The 20,341-nt window shown below is 42.5% G+C and overlaps 1 protein-coding gene across 3 annotated transcripts; it reads left to right on the plus strand.

Moving 5' to 3' along the window:
* Positions 1 to 234: 234 nt before the first annotated feature.
* plpp2b (phospholipid phosphatase 2b) lies at positions 235 to 16,164 on the plus strand. 3 transcript variants are annotated; one of them, XM_026345673.1, is made up of 7 exons: positions 235 to 529; positions 623 to 723; positions 9,982 to 10,133; positions 10,345 to 10,607; positions 10,724 to 10,781; positions 12,025 to 12,201; positions 13,068 to 16,164. In XM_026345673.1, the coding sequence occupies exons 2-7, from the start codon at positions 663 to 665 to the stop codon at positions 13,221 to 13,223; spliced, it is 867 nt and encodes a 288-aa protein (XP_026201458.1). In that variant the 5' UTR covers positions 235 to 529; positions 623 to 662; the 3' UTR covers positions 13,224 to 16,164. The 3 variants fall into 3 exon arrangements, with proteins under 3 accessions (XP_026201458.1, XP_026201460.1, XP_026201457.1); XM_026345675.1 differs by having other exon boundaries at positions 626 to 723; XM_026345672.1 differs by having other exon boundaries at positions 235 to 723.
* Positions 16,165 to 20,341: the final 4,177 nt, after the last annotated feature.

A 20,341-nucleotide genomic window follows, 5' to 3' on the forward strand; every position in this document is an offset into this window, starting at 1 on the left:
TGAATCATAATAAAGTGCAGTCTGTGCCTTGTTAACTGCTTTCTGCAACCTCATCCTGGTCTGATCTTAGCAGTGGCCGAGTCCTGTGTGCACATTAAAAGTTAATTTGCAAAGCAAGAAGAGGAAAATCAAACTGGTGGGAGCCTCTCTCTCTCTCTCTCTCTCTCTCTCTCTCTCTCTCTCGCTCTTTGAACGCATCACATCTCGGGGCCCGGCTATGATCAGATAGCCAGAGAGGAGCCAGACAAGGAAGTTGGGAGGAGGGACTACAGTGCAGTGGCGTGGTGTGTGCGCTGAGAAGAGTTTCGTCCTGGATCCTCCCGACGTTTCCTGCGCCGTGAAATCGGAGGATCTCTTTAGTTTGTACTCACAAGCAGGAATGTGCGCAAAGGGACGCGGGACTCCGGCAGTGTCGCGCATCGGCTCAGAAACTCGTTTTCTAACGTTGTCGTTGTGAGAAAGTCCCACACCTACGCTGTCCATGATCGCACAGGTAGAGGAGAGGATCCCGGAAGAACTCGTAGCGCAGGTTACCAGCTTGTTTGCATAGCCTGTGTTTCTGTTCCAAAGCGAGCGAGCGTGCGCCCATGGACTTATTCACAAAGTAGTTATTCTCTCTCAGCAGTTGATCAGTTTTTCCTCAGCGAACAGGCAGAAGAAAGATGGATGGGCCGATGAAGAAGAAGCTGTTCGTGGCGATGGACGTGTTGTGCGTTTTTGTTGGTAAGTTGCGGACACAAACCACCAAGCGCGTCAGGCGTGACCTGTGCGGTGACAGCTGCTTCTTTGCGTGCATTAGAACAAGGGGAACTCTGCATGAACTGTTTGTCTGCACGTGAAAATGATAGGAGCATCTCCCCCCCCTTTAAAGACAGAAGCATTTTCATTCTCTCTTTAAAGAGCCGAAGAAGCAGCTGGATCTCCGTGCAGCAGTGCATCCTGTCACTCTGTGCAGACAGTTGGGCTGAGAGGTGGCACTGACCTGCACTATGTAGGAAAACAGGAGGAAATGTTGTCATTCTCCTCACAGGCTTGCTGCATGCCCCAGTCTACTCACCACAAAGTTTAGCAGTGTTTAGCAGTGTCTCGGGAAGCTGAATGTTTGTTTATGGAAATGTGATATGCATATGTGTGCACCACTTAGTCATATTCTTTGCAGCATGTTGTCTGCTGCTTCCTGCTGAGAGTATTCCCATTTCTCTCACTCTATGCATTCATCAACATATTACTTCCGTTTGTGTGCCACAGACCTTTGTTTTGCATTTCACCTCAGTTGGGGATCATTTTTCTTCTCCACAGTTTTGCTACCCGGAGCCCATCATTACAGTATTAGTTTTCCAGACGATGGACAAATAATGAGATGCTGCATAATGAGTCATGTTAATGACACATGTTGTGTATAAAGACCAGCTCCCCCCCCCCCCCACATCTCTTCCCATTAATCTTTCATGAACTAAGTAGGATGTTAAATATGCTGGTTCACAAATGTCACATACAGTATCACTGTAAAAAATATAATATAAAATAGGAATTGCTAAAAACAATCACTACAAAATTAGAACTACAAACACTACTAAAAAAGTAGATATTTAATTTTTTGGTATTTAAATTTATAACAGTATAATTTGCCAATAAATATATTAAATGTCAAGGAAGGGGTCAAGTTAAAGGGAGGTTTACAAAAATCGACTTCAGATGATCATTAACAGATGGATCATTTAAAGCCGGATGAAAGAGATGATGGAATTTCAAGAGCCAAACACTTTATAATTAGTGACATGACCTCCATGGTGATACTGACAAGTTCCTGATAACCATTTTATCACAAATGTGAAAAACTCCTCACTGCTATTAGAGGAAGCTTCTTTCAGTTACAGACCCAATAATAATAATAATATTAAGAATGATGTGTGTGTGTGTGTGTGTGTGTGTGTTTGTGTGTGTGTGTGTGTGTGTGTGTGTTTGTGTGTGTGTGTGCGCGTGGTGGACACTGGTTTTCTGCAATAATGCCACGACAGACGTCTGTTGCATAATTGTCTGGTGTATATTGTTGTATCTGTGTTGCTGATAGTGGTGAAGCCGGAGAGGGGATGGAGACAGCGATGATGGCTCATGCATGTGTGGCTGTGTGGATCTGCTCTGCTGTGTGGTTTCAGTTCCCCCCCTCCCTTTCCCCTAGGCTTTTCGGAGAGCCTAGGGGTAGGCAGACAGATTTTCCATCTGTGCGAACATCCACAGACTGCTGAACTTGATAAGCCCTCACCATTTTGCTGTCACAAGTCTGGGATTAACGTCTGGTTTTGGGTTGGTCGGTCAGGTCTGGATGGCTGCATCCCACCCTTTTCCCTCTCCCTTCCCTTCTGCCACCCACCCAAAAAATCATCACTTCAACCCCAAGCTTATGTGAGGTTGCCCTGGCCATGTAATAACAACATGGTGGAGCTTGTAATTATGCTGACCATTAGTCTATAGAAAAACAGAGTTCTGACTTGGGTTGTCTGGATTTTGGGACTATTTAAATTTCTCATATCAAATTGAAACGTTATATTTATTTATTTATTCACCCCTGACGCTGAACATCCATCTCCTGTTCTCCACTGTCACAGCTCATATCTTTGTCTCGTCAGCCATCTTTTGTAACCAAATGAAAGCAACAGATGCAACTGAAATGTGATTTCTGTGGCACACTTTCTCTCCCTCACACTCTGCCCTGCCAGGTCAAAGTGACAACTGTCGTGTGAATGGATGTGCCTGCCTTTGTTTTTACCGTGTTCAGCACAATCACTGAAGCTCTTAATAGAGAAATAGTTTGCACAATGGCTTCCTTACTAGAACCATTGTTTGTCATAGTATCAATCTGTGTGTCTGATCCATCACGAGGGACATTTGAGCTGTCTGTGCTTATCAAATACCTGTCTTGGTTTCCTACTCTGTCTGACTAAGCGTAGTAGCCTAGTTGGTGGGTGTTGGCTCAGAGCATTTAACCGTTTGCTGTCTGCAGCCCATTTTCACAGGTTGCAGTAGGCCCTGTAGGACAGAGTCACAGCATACCTCTGGTATTGACGTAGGCGGTGTGAATGGTAATGAGCTGTGGGTTGTGACTCAGGTTGTATAATATGCTAGATGCTCTCAGTAGTATGTGACACGGCACAGCAATGGTGCAACACCTGGTCACGCACACACTTTTTTTTTTTTTTTCCGTGTGGTATAAAGCATGATAAACCAGTTCTGTTAAAGGTTTGTTATGTCTTTGATTACACACAAACACACAAACACACACACACACATCTATTGTATGCAGAGGGAGGAGTCGCAAGTTCATTTTCTGTTCGCCACGACACAACTGTGCTTGAAAGGCGACAGCAGGTTATGGCGTCTTATCACTTTACGTTGTACCACCACTTTTTTCCGGATGCCTTCGTTTTTAGTTCTTTGGATGTTGTATCAGATACTTGCAGGGTGCAGCTTTAATGTTTCTTTCTCCAACTCACATTTAAAGGATAAGGCAGTAGAGTGATTATTATCCAGCACTTGAATCTCAAATTGTTCTATTTTATTTAACTATTGACTGATTTGTTAGGGTTGATCCCATTGAGCTGCTCTCAGAGCCCCACAGCAGTAACAATCCGAAGGCGTTGCTGCACATTTCCTTGCATTGTTTTTATTATATTATACTGTAATTTCATTGTATTATTAAATTACATTGTACAGATCCCAGTGTTCTGCTCTGCGACCTTGCTGGATGTTGGTTAGAGTTACTGCAGCGTCTCGGGGGAGCTGGGCCTCTCATGCGGTTGTGTTGGGAAGACTGATTGCCCCGAGTTCTCACAGAAAAGAAGTGAGGACTCTTGATGAGAATTGTTTCTCTCAGGAGATCCATGCCATGGAAACTAAAACCCTTGTAACAAACATGCATACTCTGTACGTCCCTGTGAGAAACATAGGTCTCGTTTTCTGTTGTTGTTTTTCTAATTATTTGAATTGCACAAGGATTTCTTAAGCCACATTTCACAAAAGCGGACCTCGGAAAGGCTATTGTTGTTGTTTTCAAATTGTTCATGAGCAAATTGACATTGCTGCATACACTTTGAGCACCTGCGGGTTTTCCAGCAAACATGTAGCCCCCCAGTGTCTTTGAATGGCACGTGGCTCCAATGCTGGAGAAGTAGCTTCCACCATGTTTATTCTTTCCAGTAAAGTTGGAGAGAAAACATGTGCACAGAGCAGAAAAGCCTAAGTGAGTGTGAAGTGGCAAGAAACAATGTTCATTTTTGGAATGCTGGAAAATGTGGTCCTCATTTGGACAAACACTGTCGCTAACAATATCGCTGGTTTGAGACAACAGCTAAACATAGTTAAGTTTGCGTACGGTAATTATACCGAGGACTCGCTGTATATTTTGCAGTGGTATTCAGATGTTTCAAAATGTAACACAACAACACATAAAGAGAATTTTCAGCCGAGCTCAGCGTCATTCAGAATGGTTTGGACGCTCGGACTCCTCCCCGTGGACCTTTCTGGTTTAGGTTTAAACCTGTGTGGCCTACTTCTTTGATCCCCTCTAGCGCAAACTCTTTGATTGCCAACCCAGATTTAGTAGCCTGACCACCATTCGTCTGACCTCGCCTCCCACCCTGTCTCCTTCTGCCCTTTTTGTAGCTAAGCATGCATAGATGATGGACGGGGCGAAACAGTGGGAATAAAAATAAAGAATGGGCTGCCGCAGCAGAGGGATTTGGTGTGACTAGTGAAGTTGGGCGTTTCTCATGTGAATTAGAATTCCAGAGGCCAACGCCAGCAGAGGTTTGTAGCCTCAGCAAATACCTTCCACATTAGTCAGTCCAGCTCGGGGTGAGACAGTCAGAAAGAGGGAACATTTAGTTGTTTTGTTACTGCAAGCCATCTTTTAAAGGCTTCTAACATCATGTTGGTGCACTATAGGGCTTTGGTGGTATAGGTTTCTTGCTGTCATATCGACAAACTGTGTTCTAAATGGAGGGATGAAACAAAAGCCAAGAGGAAAGTAAAGTAACTCAATGCAGCTAAAAGAAAAATGCCCGCCTCTTTGATCATCCGCTGTGGGGGAAGATGAGGGCTGGAAATGTAGTTGGAGATGGAGGCTTAAGAGCAACAGATTAAAAAGAGGAACTAGAGCTACAAAAAGAAGGAAAGGTGGTTCAGACATAAAGAAATGCAGATGAAACTTGGTCAGTGACCTTCATGCTGGAAAGATGTTCCAGCTGTGACCCTGAAGGAAAGTTTTTGATCAAGCAGGGCAGCCCAGGGACACGGGAACACCGGTCTCACGCCACACACCGCCCCTCTTAACTCAGGTTTGTCGTGCCTTGAAAATATGCATTATGAAAACCAAGAGTGTGTGTTTTTCTAATGGAGGAGACTAATTGTTAATCCATGCGGTTCTGCAGGTGCAGCAGGTTATGTCAGAGAAACCAGGGCAAGTAGGTGTGAGGTGTTCTCAAACCACTGGAGCAACAACTGTAGCAGTGGAGGCACCAAACTTTCTGTAGTGGCAAAGTGGAGCCGGACAAACAAGTGTAGATGTGAGAAAAATGAAAGCAGAGGCAAATAGAAAACTGACATAAAAAAAAAAACTAGAAACAAAAAGAGTCAGTGAGAGGACATAACAAGCCTCGAGTCTCAGCCCCAGAGTGTGATTGTGGTCCAAATGGTCCTACGTAATTGCACATCTGCCGTCTAAATAAAGCATCATCCCACTGAGGCCTCTATATTTACAACAGAAGGAGAAGTGTGTGGGAGGATGCTGCGAGAGGATGACAGGCAGGGCGACGGAGCCGCAGAGAGAAGAATGAATGACTTTAGGAAGAGAGGGGGGGGGGGGGGGGGGGGGGGGCAGAATGGAGGATGTGAATCAGCAGTGGTGGAAGGAGAGATGGAAAATGCAAATATCTCCTCACACTGGCATCTTTGTTTGTCAGTGGGGTACAATCCATGCCGAAGCCTTGTGTGATGCCGTTCTGGCTGTGTTATTTTCCTCAGACCCTCTTGACACACTGTCATTGCCAATTACTCAGCTCTTTGTTGCACTAATACCCATTTCAGCATGGAGAGACACTGAGGTGCCACTGTGGAAGAATGACAATTTGCTGCCAGGTAAATGAGAAGCCCTCTCACATGGAACCAAAGCTTCTCAAATGGCCCTTCCTTAATCGGAGACAGGAAAGCTAGAGCACTGCATCCTGTGACTTCAAATAGGCTCCCATTAGGGGCTCAGGCAGGAGATTTCTGACTGGCAGCTGGAGATTAGCTTCTTGGCTACATTCCTAACTGGCAGCATTTACCTCCCTCCCTGCATCGAAGCAGGTGTGTGGCAAGAAAGTTCTCCCATATCCCAAATAAGCATCTCTGCCTCTTCATCTTTTGGATTTACCCTAAAGAAAAATCAACCATAGATGTGCGAGTTGAGCTCAGGCTGGGACACTGCTCGGCCTTTGAGTGGAGGCAGCTCTGGAGCGGTGTCAGTTTGGGTTGTGGGGTTGTCTCGTGGTACGCTGGAGACCTGTTTTGTCTGCACTTGGATGTATTTTTATCTGAAAGATGTCTATGTATGTATGTGTGCGTGTGATTTTCAAGAGAGTGCCTGCTTTGTTTCTTGGATATACCCACAGGGGCCTTGCTCATGAGACACACGCCTCATGATGTACCATTCATTCTACCCATGACAGCAAGTCAGACACTTTACATCATTTTATTTTTTTATCCAGACTCATAACTTATGATCGACACATTTAAGTCAGATGTCAGCTAAATTAGTGCTTCAGCTATGAATCTAGAATTAAAAGTTCACACTTTTTTTTTTTTTTTTACAAGCCAGAGGAGGGTTATTTAAGACCAGGTGCCCTGACTTCACTCTGTCCATGAAGTGTTTGCCACAACTGGCCAAAGCCTATGTTTGTTTAAGAGTATTTAGTAAGAATAAAAAGCATATAAAAACCTTTAGCATATGGCTAAACAGCAAACGTATCCATTTAAAGTTAGGTGTAAAAAGGTTTATTTCATTAGCTGCTGGAGCTTTCTTTTGATTTTTCTCCAGCTCTGTAGTGATTAATGGCTCCACTCTGGCAAGTGTTAAAAGCTTCTTGAAACAGTTTGAAGCTACAATACCGAATGACATTTACCATGCTGTATTAAGCAAATAAACATTCCCTTAGATTCTGTCCAGGCCAATCTTACACAAACCTGCTGTTATACACTTAAAATAAGTAGTAGTGGGAGGTCTAACTTGCTTTTGTTTGCAAGTCCAGTGTGTTTTCAATAAAAAGAATAAAAAGGGCAGAAATTACAAACTCTATAAAACGTTGTTACAGGCTAAGAAGTCGAGTGGAGTTCATGAAAGCAACACTAAACACCAAATTTAGCTTTATGTCCAACAATGCAACCTTTCTAATAGTATTGTTGTCAAACGATGCTATAAGCCATTGGACATTTTTAACTTTCAGCGAGGTCCTCCACAGGCTGTATCAGAACTTTAAAGTGTTAGTCGCTGTAATGAAACCCAATCCACTCCATCACTGTGTTTGCTTTAAGTCCAAGCATTTCTCATTTACCAGAAGTAGAAAGAAAAGACAAAACAGGTCCAGCTCTTAGACGTTCTGCTCTGATTCTTGCCAGCTGGAAGCAGGATGCAGGACACCCAAAATCCACTTTAGTAAATCAGTATCACGGTGCTCCCTGAGGTGCCTGAGACAGGATGTTGGTTAAATACAAGAGACCCAGTATTGTGCTGTGGTTGCCACAAACAGGATTTTGGTGGTGCTTGTAGTACAGAATAAGGAATAAGAATTTATTCTCACAGTTCACCACGTCCTGACATGGCTGGCACATGTGTAAACAGGGATTCAGTAAGTGTCTGGGTGGCGGGAAGCTGCTGTGAAGGGGAGTCAACATAATAGTTTGACATTTGAGACATATGTTCATTGAGTTTCTGGTCGAGAGAGAAGTAGATTGATACCTCCTAGTGTAGTTAGTGTCCTAAATGTGAAGTTACTATCAGCCTTACAGCCTTAGTTCGCCTACACCTGCCGAGCTCACTACCTAACATACTATATCTTGTTTGTCTATACAAACACAGAGAGGAGGCTCTGAGGTTCAGTTAGCAGGAATCCGTATGGGATGTATTTATCCCATAAAGTGCTATTCTTTATTCTTACAAAGCTGCTATTTTGCTGCTGCCCGTCCTTTCTCAGGCATCAGTAGCTCTTTGATTTTCTAGTGTCTGTGAGTAACATGGCCACTTGGCATCTTACTAAACACTATCCTGATCTGACTAAGAGTGTTAGTACCCTTAAACCTCACTGAAACAATGTTTGTTCTTCCTGAAAGGTGTTGAAATGAAAAGCTCTTTTGTGTCATACACACCTGCCTGGTTAAAAAAAATAAAAATAAATCTTGCATATTCCACAAAGATCTTAGAGTATGTTCCATCACAAATCAAAAGTAGCATGTCAGCTCTGTTATATATGGACTTTTAGTCATTCAAGTGTATGTTCAAATACAGTGCCACCGTTCTCTCCCTCTCTCTCTTCATTTTTAATCAAATGTCATCTCCAGTAGGCTGCTGTTCCTTATCTGTCATGAGACGTCTCTGGGTGGAGTTAAATCCGGTGTTACAGTGCGTCCACATCAGCTGAATCCTAATCCACAATCCAGTTGTATATTTTGCAGCTGGATGACATTTCCACAGTGGCCCCAAGACTGTCTGTCTGTCTGTCTGTCTGTCTGTCTGTCTGTCTGTCTGTCTGTCTGTCTGTCTGTCTGTCTGTCTGCTATGCATTGTGGTGGTGGATGTCGGGGTGGCACACGCATTCCTGATCAGGGCTGCAACTCATAATTATTTACAGCTGTTCTAATCAAGTAGTGCCTTTTTTTCTTATAAGATACAGATCACGAGCTACTGGAGCCCAAATTAGTGCTGTAACATTGTAACACTGACACCCCAAAAAAGCCCCCCACACCATATCTGCTGTGATCTGTACTCCACCATGAATATTTTTACTATGAAGCTCTCCCTGTTATAACCTTGAACAGAGATAGGAAAAGTTAAAAGCTGGGTCAGTTGAGATTGCAGCAGTTGTTGTCGAGACGTTTTTCACATGGTACCGAAGTATCAAAGATAAGAAGTAACTTCTCAAAACACATCTTTGTGAAATGTGTTCATTAGCTTTGCAATGGACATGGCACTTAAAGGAAAGTTTTGCTCGCGCACATTTGCAAAACTAGAAAGTCCAGAGAAGTGCGTGTGTTTGTGTGTGAGAGAGACCAAGCGAGCGAGCGAGCGAGTGAGTGAGTGACTATTATGGGATTAATGTCTGTGAACATCTCAAGGACATCATTTGTGTACTCGGGAGCCTTGCGCAGCTATATTTGGTCTTATTTTTGCACACATCCACATCATTCAAAATAGTTGCACTGGTGTGTGTTGCATCACTTCGTGGCTGTTTATACCGTCCTGTGTCCACTGGTTATGTGTGTGATGTGTGATTTTTACATAAGCCTGCATGCCTGTGTATCTAAATGTTATTTTCCACAGTTTATTTTTATAATTCTTTGCTGTGCATTTCTAGTCTGTTTTTTTTTTTTTTTTCTCCATGTGGGTTGTTTCATCATTGTGATTTTAGACCTTGAGGTCATGATGGAGAGAGAAAACAATTTAGCTATCCTTAAAGAAACATTTTCACTTCCCAACTTAGAAAGTGATGTAATGTCTGAAAACATGTAGAAAAAAAAACAAATCTATTATTCAAAAAACATTTTTCTCCAATATTGAAATCCACTAGCATGGTTCAACGTAGTTCTTCGACAGTCTGCCCAGGCAGTGACCAAAATTCATAAATCACAGCAGTCAAACCCCAGTGGATTCTGCTCAGTTCACCAACACTGTTTCTCTGGACTTTGTGAATAATCTAACCCATTCTTACCAGACTCTTTTTATCTTCAATAAAGCTGCTCTTCCCTTCATCATCATGACCATCATATACAAGCCATATCAACGGGGGGTTTACTGTGACGATGAGAGCATCATGTACCCCATAAAACCAGACACCATCACCCATGGCATGTTGGCAGCAGTCACCATCTCCTGCACTGTCATCATTGTAAGTTTTACCCAGAACATCAGTCTTACCTGTTTTTTGAGGGAATTTTGTCCTTCCTCTACTCAATAAACAGTAAAAATTATAGAAATCCTACTGAGCTCTACTTGTTTAACATCTTGGGATCTTAGGAAATGGGCAAAGTATAAGAAGGAAAAGTAATTTATTTCTAATAATCAATAAACTCTTCTTGCTGTTCTCCTTCTTCCCTCAGATCTCCTCTGGAGAGGCTTATCTGGTTTACAGCAAGAGAATTTACTCTAATTCAGAATTCAACCAGTATGTAGCTGCACTCTACAAGGTAGTGGGCACCTTTCTGTTTGGAGGATCTGTCAGCCAGTCACTGACCGAACTTGCAAAGTTCACCATCGGCCGCCCGAGACCAAACTTCCTGAAAGTATGTGCCCCCAAAGTCTGCACAGGGTACCTGCAGGTGATCAACTGTACGGGCAATCCTCAGGATGTCACAGAGGCCAGGTATGAGGAGAAACTTGGTATTAAACTTGAAACATTGTGCTTAGAGAGGAAAATATGCTTAAAATACCAATAAATGTGATACTGATATGGAAACGAATAATCCTTCCCTTTTCCAGATTGTCCTTCTATTCTGGTCACTCCTCTTTTGGGATGTACTGCATGCTCTTTCTAGCAGTAAGTACAGCACAAACGCTCCAAGCCGTCACTAAAAGTCTGTACATGTGCATCATTATTTAAAGTACGCGTGGAAATATCCCCATGTTATATGTCTATGCAAATATCACAGTGCACATCAGACACACTAACAGTCCCCAGATGGGCTGATCTGAGAACAAGCTTCTGCTTTTGGGTCAGTGCTCAATGACTAATTGTTGAGAAAGAGAAAAGCGTCATAGAAACAGTTTGTTCCTGTGGACATTAATGGACGAGGCAATAGCTCACAGGGAGAATGTGAATACTGACAGAAATTATTTAGAGGCCTCTACTGCCTTTTTCCAGCAATGATAAATGCAAAACATGTGCTGTGTTCTGTCTTCCTGGTCTGTCCAGTTCATCGGCCTTGGCCTCATCTTTTCGTGTTAAAAGGCAGGGAACAGCGGAGCTAGTTTTAAAGAGGCCAAGCAAAGCAAGAAAGTTAGAAAAGAAAAAACAGGATATCTCCAGATAACATGTGAAACAGTCAGTGGTTAGACAAATACAGCAAACAAACACAGGTCATATGTGACACGCAGTGTCCTGAATTACTGAAAACATGTCCTGCAGTGTTCAGTGAGTGGGACTGTGTGGTAGGGGGCCTGTAGCATCACGCCAATTTTTGCAACTTCAACAGCAGCCCAGCAGACGTCTGTACTGTTGCCAGGTTTATTTATTTTTTGGCATCTGCTGCATCCCAGTAAAAAAAGAGGGGTTTCAGTCCATAGTGGGCATAAATTATCTTCATACTCAACACCTTTGTACAGTTCAATCCAGATTGATGCATACCAGCCACTGTTTTCACATAAATATACTTTTTTGTGATTTGTGTTTGGAATGAGATCCAATCTACACTGAAACCCAAGGATCCATTTAAGCTAATATAGAGGTGACTTTTAAAAATATTAACCACAGTATTACTTCACTGCTTTGTCAGCATATTACATTACACTTATATAACATTAGTTCTGTGCCAACAGATTGGGCCAGACACCAAACCTTATTTGGTGTGATAACATTTTGGGGGGTAAAACCACTAATGACATACTTTGTGCTGTGTAATAGCGAGTCGGCAGTAAAAATGCCTACATAAACCTGTTGTTTTTTCCCCTGATCTCTCTCTCTCTCTCTCTCTCTCTCTTTCTCTTTCTCTCTTTCTCTCCCCTCATCCCCCACAATCTGCCACCACCCTCTGCTCTTATTCCACTGTATCTTCCATATCCAGCTTTACGTGCAGGCAAGACTGGTGGCTAAGTGGGCCAGACTTCTCCGGCCCACTATCCAGTTCTTCCTGGTGGCCTTCGCAGTGTATGTGGGTTACACCCGAGTCTCTGATTACAAGCATCACTGGAGCGATGTGCTGGTGGGGCTGCTGCAGGGAGCACTTGTTGCTGTACTCACTGTGAGTCTCCAAGGCGACGTCTTTAGGGGGAAACTTTGCAAACACAACTAATTTAATTTATTATATAGTATATTTCCATCTAATCGTGCTCAGAAACCGGTATGATTTTGACATATTTGTTAATTTACGTAAACTAAACATAGATGTTCTGACATATCAAGTAGCACCAACCTTAAATTTGGACCTTGCCGCTGTGGTTTCTGACTTTTGGTAAAGCAAATATGGGTGGGACTGTCTTGATCATCAGAACGACATTTAATGGAATTCTTACTGTTAATGATACTCTCCGCAAAGCAGAACACCCACCTGTGAATCCATATTTCAGCTCCATCTCTTCCTTGCAGTAGAAATTAATACAGACAAGAATGAGTGGAGTTAAGTATGGCTGCGGTGGAGTGTGACTTGATACAAACCCACACACTCACACTGGCAGGTTGTCAGGCAATAAGTCCATTCTCCTCACTTCATCCAGCTGGGCGTCTTTATTGTTTGGCCACTTCCCTGTTTTGATTGAACCACTGTCAGCACCACCTTGTGGAAACTTTGGCGTGGTTGTGTGTGTGTGTGTGTGGGTCTATGTATGATTAATTGGGAAGTGAGCCTGCACCTTTGGCCTTCACAGTGCTTTGCGCAATTACAGACCCTCATGGGCATAGTGTTTTATGGCCTACAGGGGTTGTGCATGCTCTCTGTGTGTTCCTCTCAGATGTGCATGAGTGTGTAAGGCTAAGGGTGTCATTTAACAGCCCTGCACAGAGCTGGCGAGACAGACGTAATCACAGTTTCCAGCCCTGACACCCCAATTTCTGTGGGAAAAATGTCTCCTGACCAAAGCTTACCTCCTCTCATCGCCTTTCCTCCTGCAGGTGCGTTTCGTGTCAGACTTCTTCAAGAAGCGTCCTCCATGCGCTAGGGGACGTGCAGCTGACAGCGAAGAGCCAGAAAGGAAACCCAGCCTGCAGATTGCAGACTCCGAGCATACCAACCATTACAACTATCATCACAGTCATGGCCCTGTGTGATAGGAGCTAACACCGAGGGACAAAGGCTGCAGTCTACAGATTACAAACCTGTGTGATAGGGACCATCCAGGAGTTTCAACGTTGACTGTGCAGTTGCTAGTATTTAAGGGAATAGCTATGACTATATAATTGGGTCAGCTGGAGTCATGACTCTGTAGGCTTCTCGCTGTAGACTCATGAAGATATGTGAGAAGTGAGAGTGTTAAATGTTACATTTTGCAGTGAGGTTCGGTCTGCTACCAGCCCTTTATGTTTTTATTCTACACAAGGAAATCTAAGGATCTGGTTTGCAGCTTGCAGCCTCCAAACCTGCCTAGCTCCCTCTGTGTCAACCACTCACACCCCACCTGCTCCCCAACCACTGGATTGACTGAGGGGGCTGCATCTTATCGTCAGCTGCCTGAGCCCCCTCTCAAAGACACCATGATGACCTCCTTTTCTCTTGTTCTAGAGAGGGGAGCATATTGTTTTAAAGACATTGTCGATGTCAACGTGTATTTGCTGAAAGCTGCATTAAGCGAAACTATACAACAAACAAAGCTATGATATATTTTTGGCTTATTAAGAGCATGTGGCTAAACAGAGAAACATGAATATGCCATTTGTTTAGCCACGTGAAGAATGTAAGTATTAAATTGACTTATGAGCTCTGTTAGCCCACTAATTGTCTCTCTTTGACTTCAAAGGTGTTTCACTTACTTCACCAGCCTCTTGTTAAATTTAGCTCACCATTTTGCAGGAAGCACACAGCAGACAGTCTATTAGCCAGAGGTTGTAGGTAACACATGCCCGCAGTTGTATATTGATGTGTCAGAGAGAGCAGTTGGATTCCAGCGAAGCAATCGATCTGGAAATGCAGTGAACTCTTGGTGTTGATTTACAGTGGGATGGCAGTATTAGCAAATCCTCTTATTTTAAGTATCGCTTAATGGAGCTTTAATGTGTTTTGTAAGTTTTTAATGTCCATATGTAAAGAACCTAATGTGTTGGCAGGGATAAAAGAAATTTAAGAAAGAAAGACAAATGTTTATATATGTTAGCAAAGGCACAATTTAATAACCATTAGTTAATTTCTGTGCACCTTACGCTGGCCACACGGCAGATGACTGTTCCAAATTGTTATAACAGATCGTTGAATTGAAAGTCAGTTCTCGGTAGATGAGCTCATTTTCCTCCATATGTCATACTGTAAGCCAAAAGGCTGAGGCAGTGCCAGCTACAGGCCACCCCAAAGCTGCTTGACAGGAGATGTGAAGTATATTAACTTGACAAACTAGAAGCATTCAAGAACTAACGCTGTGGTCTGACGATACATTTCTGCCAGCCCTCCTAACTGCCGCTCAAACAGGTTTGGTTACCTCGCCGGACAAACAATGAGATGCTTTTAAAGTGCCCAGACAGGTTTGTCCTTCCTGGTGACTCGCACTATGTAAGTCGAGTTTATTGCAGCAGTGCCAGACGTTTGAACTAACAGCAGTTATTGTTGTCGGACTATAGCGGATGTTACATTCCTAGTTCAATTAAATCATCGTGTCATTGCCAACTAGTCTGAAACAGAATAAAGGTTAGGACATACATTTCTTTAAGACATGTTGCATGTCCAGATTAACCTTCAGTAGTAGTGATGGTTTACAAAAATGTATAAATGTAATTATCAGGTTTGTGATTGATTCATCTTTCCCCTGTGTAACATGGACTGCAGATTTGAAAGATACTGATGCAGCTTTAATCTCTGTTGGACATATGTCATACCACTACATTGCCAATCAAATTATAAGAAGTTTGCCCTCTTTTTGTTAGTTTTTACTATTTTAATGTGTGTTTTTTTTTTCTTAGATAATAATCAAAGAAGGATGCGACAGCCATTTTAAAAGTGGTGTTTAATTTATTTAAAATTTAAGACGATTTGGAAGAAGGTTGGAAATGCCAGCGCTGTTAAGGTTTTGTGCAATCACCTCTGCTTGCCACTATGAGCCACAAATACTGTATTTACTAATGCTATGAGACATGTTTCATGGTCCGTGAAGGATGTGTGTGTGTGTGTATATATAAATGTACAGTATATGCTTGTATGTTTTTATTTCACATGTTGGTAAGTTTAATTTCACCCGCACAGCGCCCTATGCCCCATGCCTTCACAGGAACCAAACAGATCCAGGTACAAACGTAAGCCAGATGTCTCGGCAAGGCTTTTAAAGTGCTGTTGTAATGATAAAGCATTACATGCCCCCTGCATTTTTGGAGCTAGTAACACTGCTCAGTTTCCACTTCAAAGATTTCATCTGTGTTCCTTCCCCTTCCTGTGTTGATAGCTGGGGTGGATTGGTGAATAAGATCCTCTGTACAGTCCGTGTATACCATGTAGACCCCTGGAAGACTGACAACTGATCAGACAGACCATCATCTTGATAGGTGGGAGACAGGAAGACTGAGAGAATCTCACCTGGTAGTAATTGTGAGGGCCCCAAAGCCGAGCTGGGTCTAGGGAAAGGCGGGGTGCTATGCGAGGTGGAGTGTGGGGTATCCCACGGTGAACCTTGGTCCCTGGGGACTTCTACTTATTTAAAACGCAGATTTACAACAAGAAACAGCTGGAACTGCTTGTGGTGAAGTGCCATGCAAGCCCCCTCCCCTGTTTCCTACATCTAAATCATCTGTGCATCTGTGTGCCCCCAGCCAGGCTGCAAGCCCGAATGTGGACGAAGATGTAGAAAGATCATAGCATTTCATTCTCCTCCAACTTTGTGCAAAGCGAGCTTCAGAGCTAGTAATGTGGTTCCACGTGTTATTCTACTTTATTGGATTAGTGCCCTAGAATGGGTACTTGTTTATATATCATGTTTATTTGTCTTGTAGTTATACCTGTTGTTGTTTACTTTTGTATATAGACTACAGTCTGTACACCAGAGAATTTTAAATAAAGATACACTTCACACTTTAATTTTTCTGATGCAATTTACTTTCATTTCGAGTGTCGAGTGTGAAACTCTTCGGATAATTTCACTGTAGTGAAATTCAGAATGATAAACTACTCCTTTTTCAACAGGAAGAAGTTGTTGGTGATGCTCATTGTCTTTTTGACTGCAAGCAATTTTTCACTGAAATGATGCAAAAATAAATAATAATAAAATCTCTTTATCACACAAATCAGAGCTCAACACATTTGAACTTTGATCTGTGGGGTTCAGTAATCAAACTGAAGATATTTTGCAAAGTGAAGTTCTGGACTTGTGTGTGGATACTCTTTACTTTCCTCCGGAGCCCACTTTTAAAGCATAATCTTCTTTAGCTCTTTTACAAATTCTTCAAAAATGGTACTCTACAAATAATCTACCAAACTGATAATGTAAAGCATATGCTCCCAGAAACCTGATAACAGGACACTTATTCCCCAAATGCGAGCAATAACAGCTTCTCAATTTCCTCAAGTGGTATTTTGCCTAAAGTTCTTAGTTATATTGGCTCCAATTTTAAACTCCATATTCAATATTACTATATCCAGCACAGTTTTAAGAATGTGTGGTGCTCAAACCACACATGCTGAGTCACCCTGGATAACCCACAACACTTTTCTTTTTGTGTGTGTGGGGTGGGGGGTGACGTTATATTCTCCACTGGATCTGTCATTTCTGCCCGTAATATTTTACAAGAAAGGAAAAAAAAAGTTCCTCAAATTCTTCTTTGTTTATTTGCAAATGACAACCTAGTTCAGCCCAGAGTGGAGAAAGACGAGGTTCAAGCTCCCCATAAGGATTTAGAAGCTGATTTATGTATACAGCGAAATGTTAAGAAAACACATGCACATGCACTGCTTGAGAATTTTACAGTTTTACCCCTGGAGACGTGTTGTCACTGCCTGATTCATGATTACTTTCTTATGCATTCTGTGTTTTTTTGCAGCAAGAATAATTAAAAGCCAAGTGCTCGGGATTCAGAAGGAGTTAACGAAGCCTCTCCTGCTGCGCCAGTGTGTCCACTCCAGAGAACGGCATTCTCCACAAAAATAAACACATATATTTATAACGAAATAAACACTGGACTCCTGGGGACGTTTGTGAAACTTTTCTTGGCAGTGGTATTGAGAACCACTGACATCCTTCATTTCAAACAATATTACTCATTTGCAGGCTGTGAAAGTTGTGCTCATGTGGGAATATTTTTCACTGTGCTGTCTAAACAACTAGGTATTTACAGAATTGTTTAGCTATTTAGCTTCTTTCGGATGATATGCATTGTGTGAGTTCACAGCTATGTCTCAAGAGATGTGTAAGAAACCCTCACTTAGTGTGTTGTCCATAAGGCCTAATGGTGAATGCACTTTTATGAGACGTGGTCTCTGGTAACAAAGGGATTTCTGAGCTTGCTAAGCAGCATATTGTCTTGTGGTTGTAATTAGTAAACCACTGATGCATCATCTAGCACATAAACCAGATCTACTATCTGACAGGTTAATGTTGCAGAAACCATGAGTATGAGGCTGGAACTGTCGAATAAAAAAATATGCCATAAAATATTGCTCAGCATTATGCTAATAGACTTTCATGAAAGGATAATCACAAAAGCATCAACCCAAACCCAGCAGATAGATGAGTCCTTGCAGGCCATCACAAATCCTGAAAGGTCCAACCCACATGGATGGAATTCTGTGAACGTCTGGGAGCCTGGTGAGAAGCGGTTCGTGAGATGAGTGGTTTTTGGAAAACCTCAGGACTGGAAGCAGTAAAGCGTGACAGAAAAGACTCGCCCGCCAGTATTTTGATGCTGTTGCATGTATGTTAGAGGTTATATGCTCAGTGGTTTGGCCCACTTTGGTAAAATGTATGGGTTCAAGTTGGAATTTAATTTGTGCATTGTGTGCCAAATGTAACTTTATTAGTTTGTGGCGTCCACCGAGATGGAACAGTTTGCCTTCCGCTTTGCAGCCGAAGAGAGAAACCGCCTCCGAGGAAGTCACTCAGTGCTTCACAGTCACACACCCCCTGTGATGCAGACAGTCGGCACTGCAGCCTTTGGAACTAGTGGTGCTTCTGACCATCTGTAGGACTCTGATTACTCACTGATTAAGTTAATGGAAAGGAGAAAATCAGTGAAATCACAGCTCTGTGATTTTACATGAGAGGCTCAGTGGAGCGTTGTCAGTTCTTCAGAGATTTGAGTGAGGAAGAGGAATTTTGTAAGATTTTGCAGATTTCCTGTAACAGTAATCTTTATGGCAGTAAAATTATATATATGCCTGTGCTGTTTCTTTACTGTTAGAGTATTTTGACGATTACCACTATTCTGCAGCACTGATTCAGAGGTGTTACAGAGAGCAACTTCTCCTACTTTTTCATGCTGGAGGCCGGTAGAGACATTTTTAGCTTGGCGCTGTATTCTAGCAATTAAAATGCCTTCAGAAAGGAGCAGCTAGCCTCTGTTTTTCTCTTCCTATTATAGACAGAAGCTAGTCTTCCTGCTGCACAGAAAAAAAACTATTGCTTGTGCATACAGTCACATTAATTAACCCCTTTGCTCCTCCACACACAACACACACTCAGGCATATTCATATCAATAATGCAAATGAATCAGCCAGTGTCACAGCCTTGTGCAATTTAAAATAACAGTATGAATATGTTATTTTATAATTAGGCCCACAAGACTACAATTTGAAGAATTGTTTGCTTGAACCCTTATGTGCTGAGGGAATTATTTTAACTTAGCATTTTGGCTATTAGCTACTGAGCTCCAATGTGTTAATGACATATGCTGCATTTCAATGAATCTGCTATTTTAACAATTCAATTTTGACCCAAATACCTATTTTTAGCATGTTGGATGTTTGTATGTCTGTTTGATTAAATAGACCAGAGAGTTTGTTCTTAAGGGACAACATCATATTCCCTTTTCATTTACATTTGTTTAAAAAACTTTCCAGCCCACAGACATGCAGCTGTTTGTTTGTGAGCTGATTCACAGACGTATTTAAAAAGTTTTTTTTTCTTTTATAATCAAGGATGAGTGACCCCATACCTGTGAATAATGGTTGGTTGCAATTGCAATTATAGTTACACCGGTTGAACCCAGCTGTGGCGGACTGAGATAGAGACAGCATGAGATATAAAGATATGGACTGAACCTGTCTGCTGATTACTATCAGTGATCCTCTGCTGTATGGTAGTTGACCTATCTCACCTGCCTGGTAAATTACAAATTGTGTACCAGTCAGCTTAGAGTTTGTCCTTGAGACAGCCCTCTGACTGCTGCTGCGTTGGTGGTTTCTCATGGGCAATATGGCCCCACCATACCAAGTGTGCACAGCCTTTTTCCCAAACACAATTATCCTGGTTGCCCAAGATTATTGAGTGGAGGGAAGCACCATTGTCCTTTGTGGATTTTGTTTCCCGATATTCTATAAATTTGGAAGTTCATATTTATTAAACAGTCTTGATTAGAACATAAAAAGTAGGTGATTTCTGGAGCCAAAGGCTCCTGGGTGTTGCTTGTATAGTGTTTCACAGATGTGTCACTCTCATTGACTTTTTGTAGATAAAGAGGCAGTGGAAGAGGAGAAGCTTTTGGATACAGTAAAGGTGGTCATAAATAGTCTGAGGAGGTATCTAAAGCTCTTTCACCTCCAGGATCCAGTCTCTTGGCCTTTGCATGTTGTCTTGGACAGTGCTGTGCTCGGGGGCCCAGCTTTAGGGGCCTCGTTGGATAATGGCACATTTCTTCGAGGCAATGTAGGGAGCGAGAGGCAGAGAGTGAGAGGAGCAGAAGCAGCTTATCTGGCTGCTAGCCATCCTCACCACTAGCACTGGTGACCCTGACGAGGGATTTATATATTTATACATGTACACCACTCCTCTCACTTTAGCCAGTGGCTTCATGTCACTCCCCCTCAGTGCTGCAAACTTTATAGATTTATGGTTGAGAGGGAAATGTGCCCTGCTGCAGAATAGTAGTGACACAGAGAGGTAAACAAACCTACAGTACATTGCTAGAGGCGGTGTGTGACAGGCCCTCTGTTAGAAAACAGCCCGTGGTACTGTTCCAGGTCGGAATGATGTCATAGAAACGGGAACTGTACCCAGGATGAATACAGGGTGCAGTCATTAATGCACAAGAACAATAATCAAGA

The sequence above is a fragment of the Anabas testudineus genome, chromosome 4, assembly GCF_900324465.2.
Source record: "Anabas testudineus chromosome 4, fAnaTes1.2, whole genome shotgun sequence".
Lineage (NCBI taxonomy): Eukaryota > Metazoa > Chordata > Actinopteri > Anabantiformes > Anabantidae > Anabas > Anabas testudineus.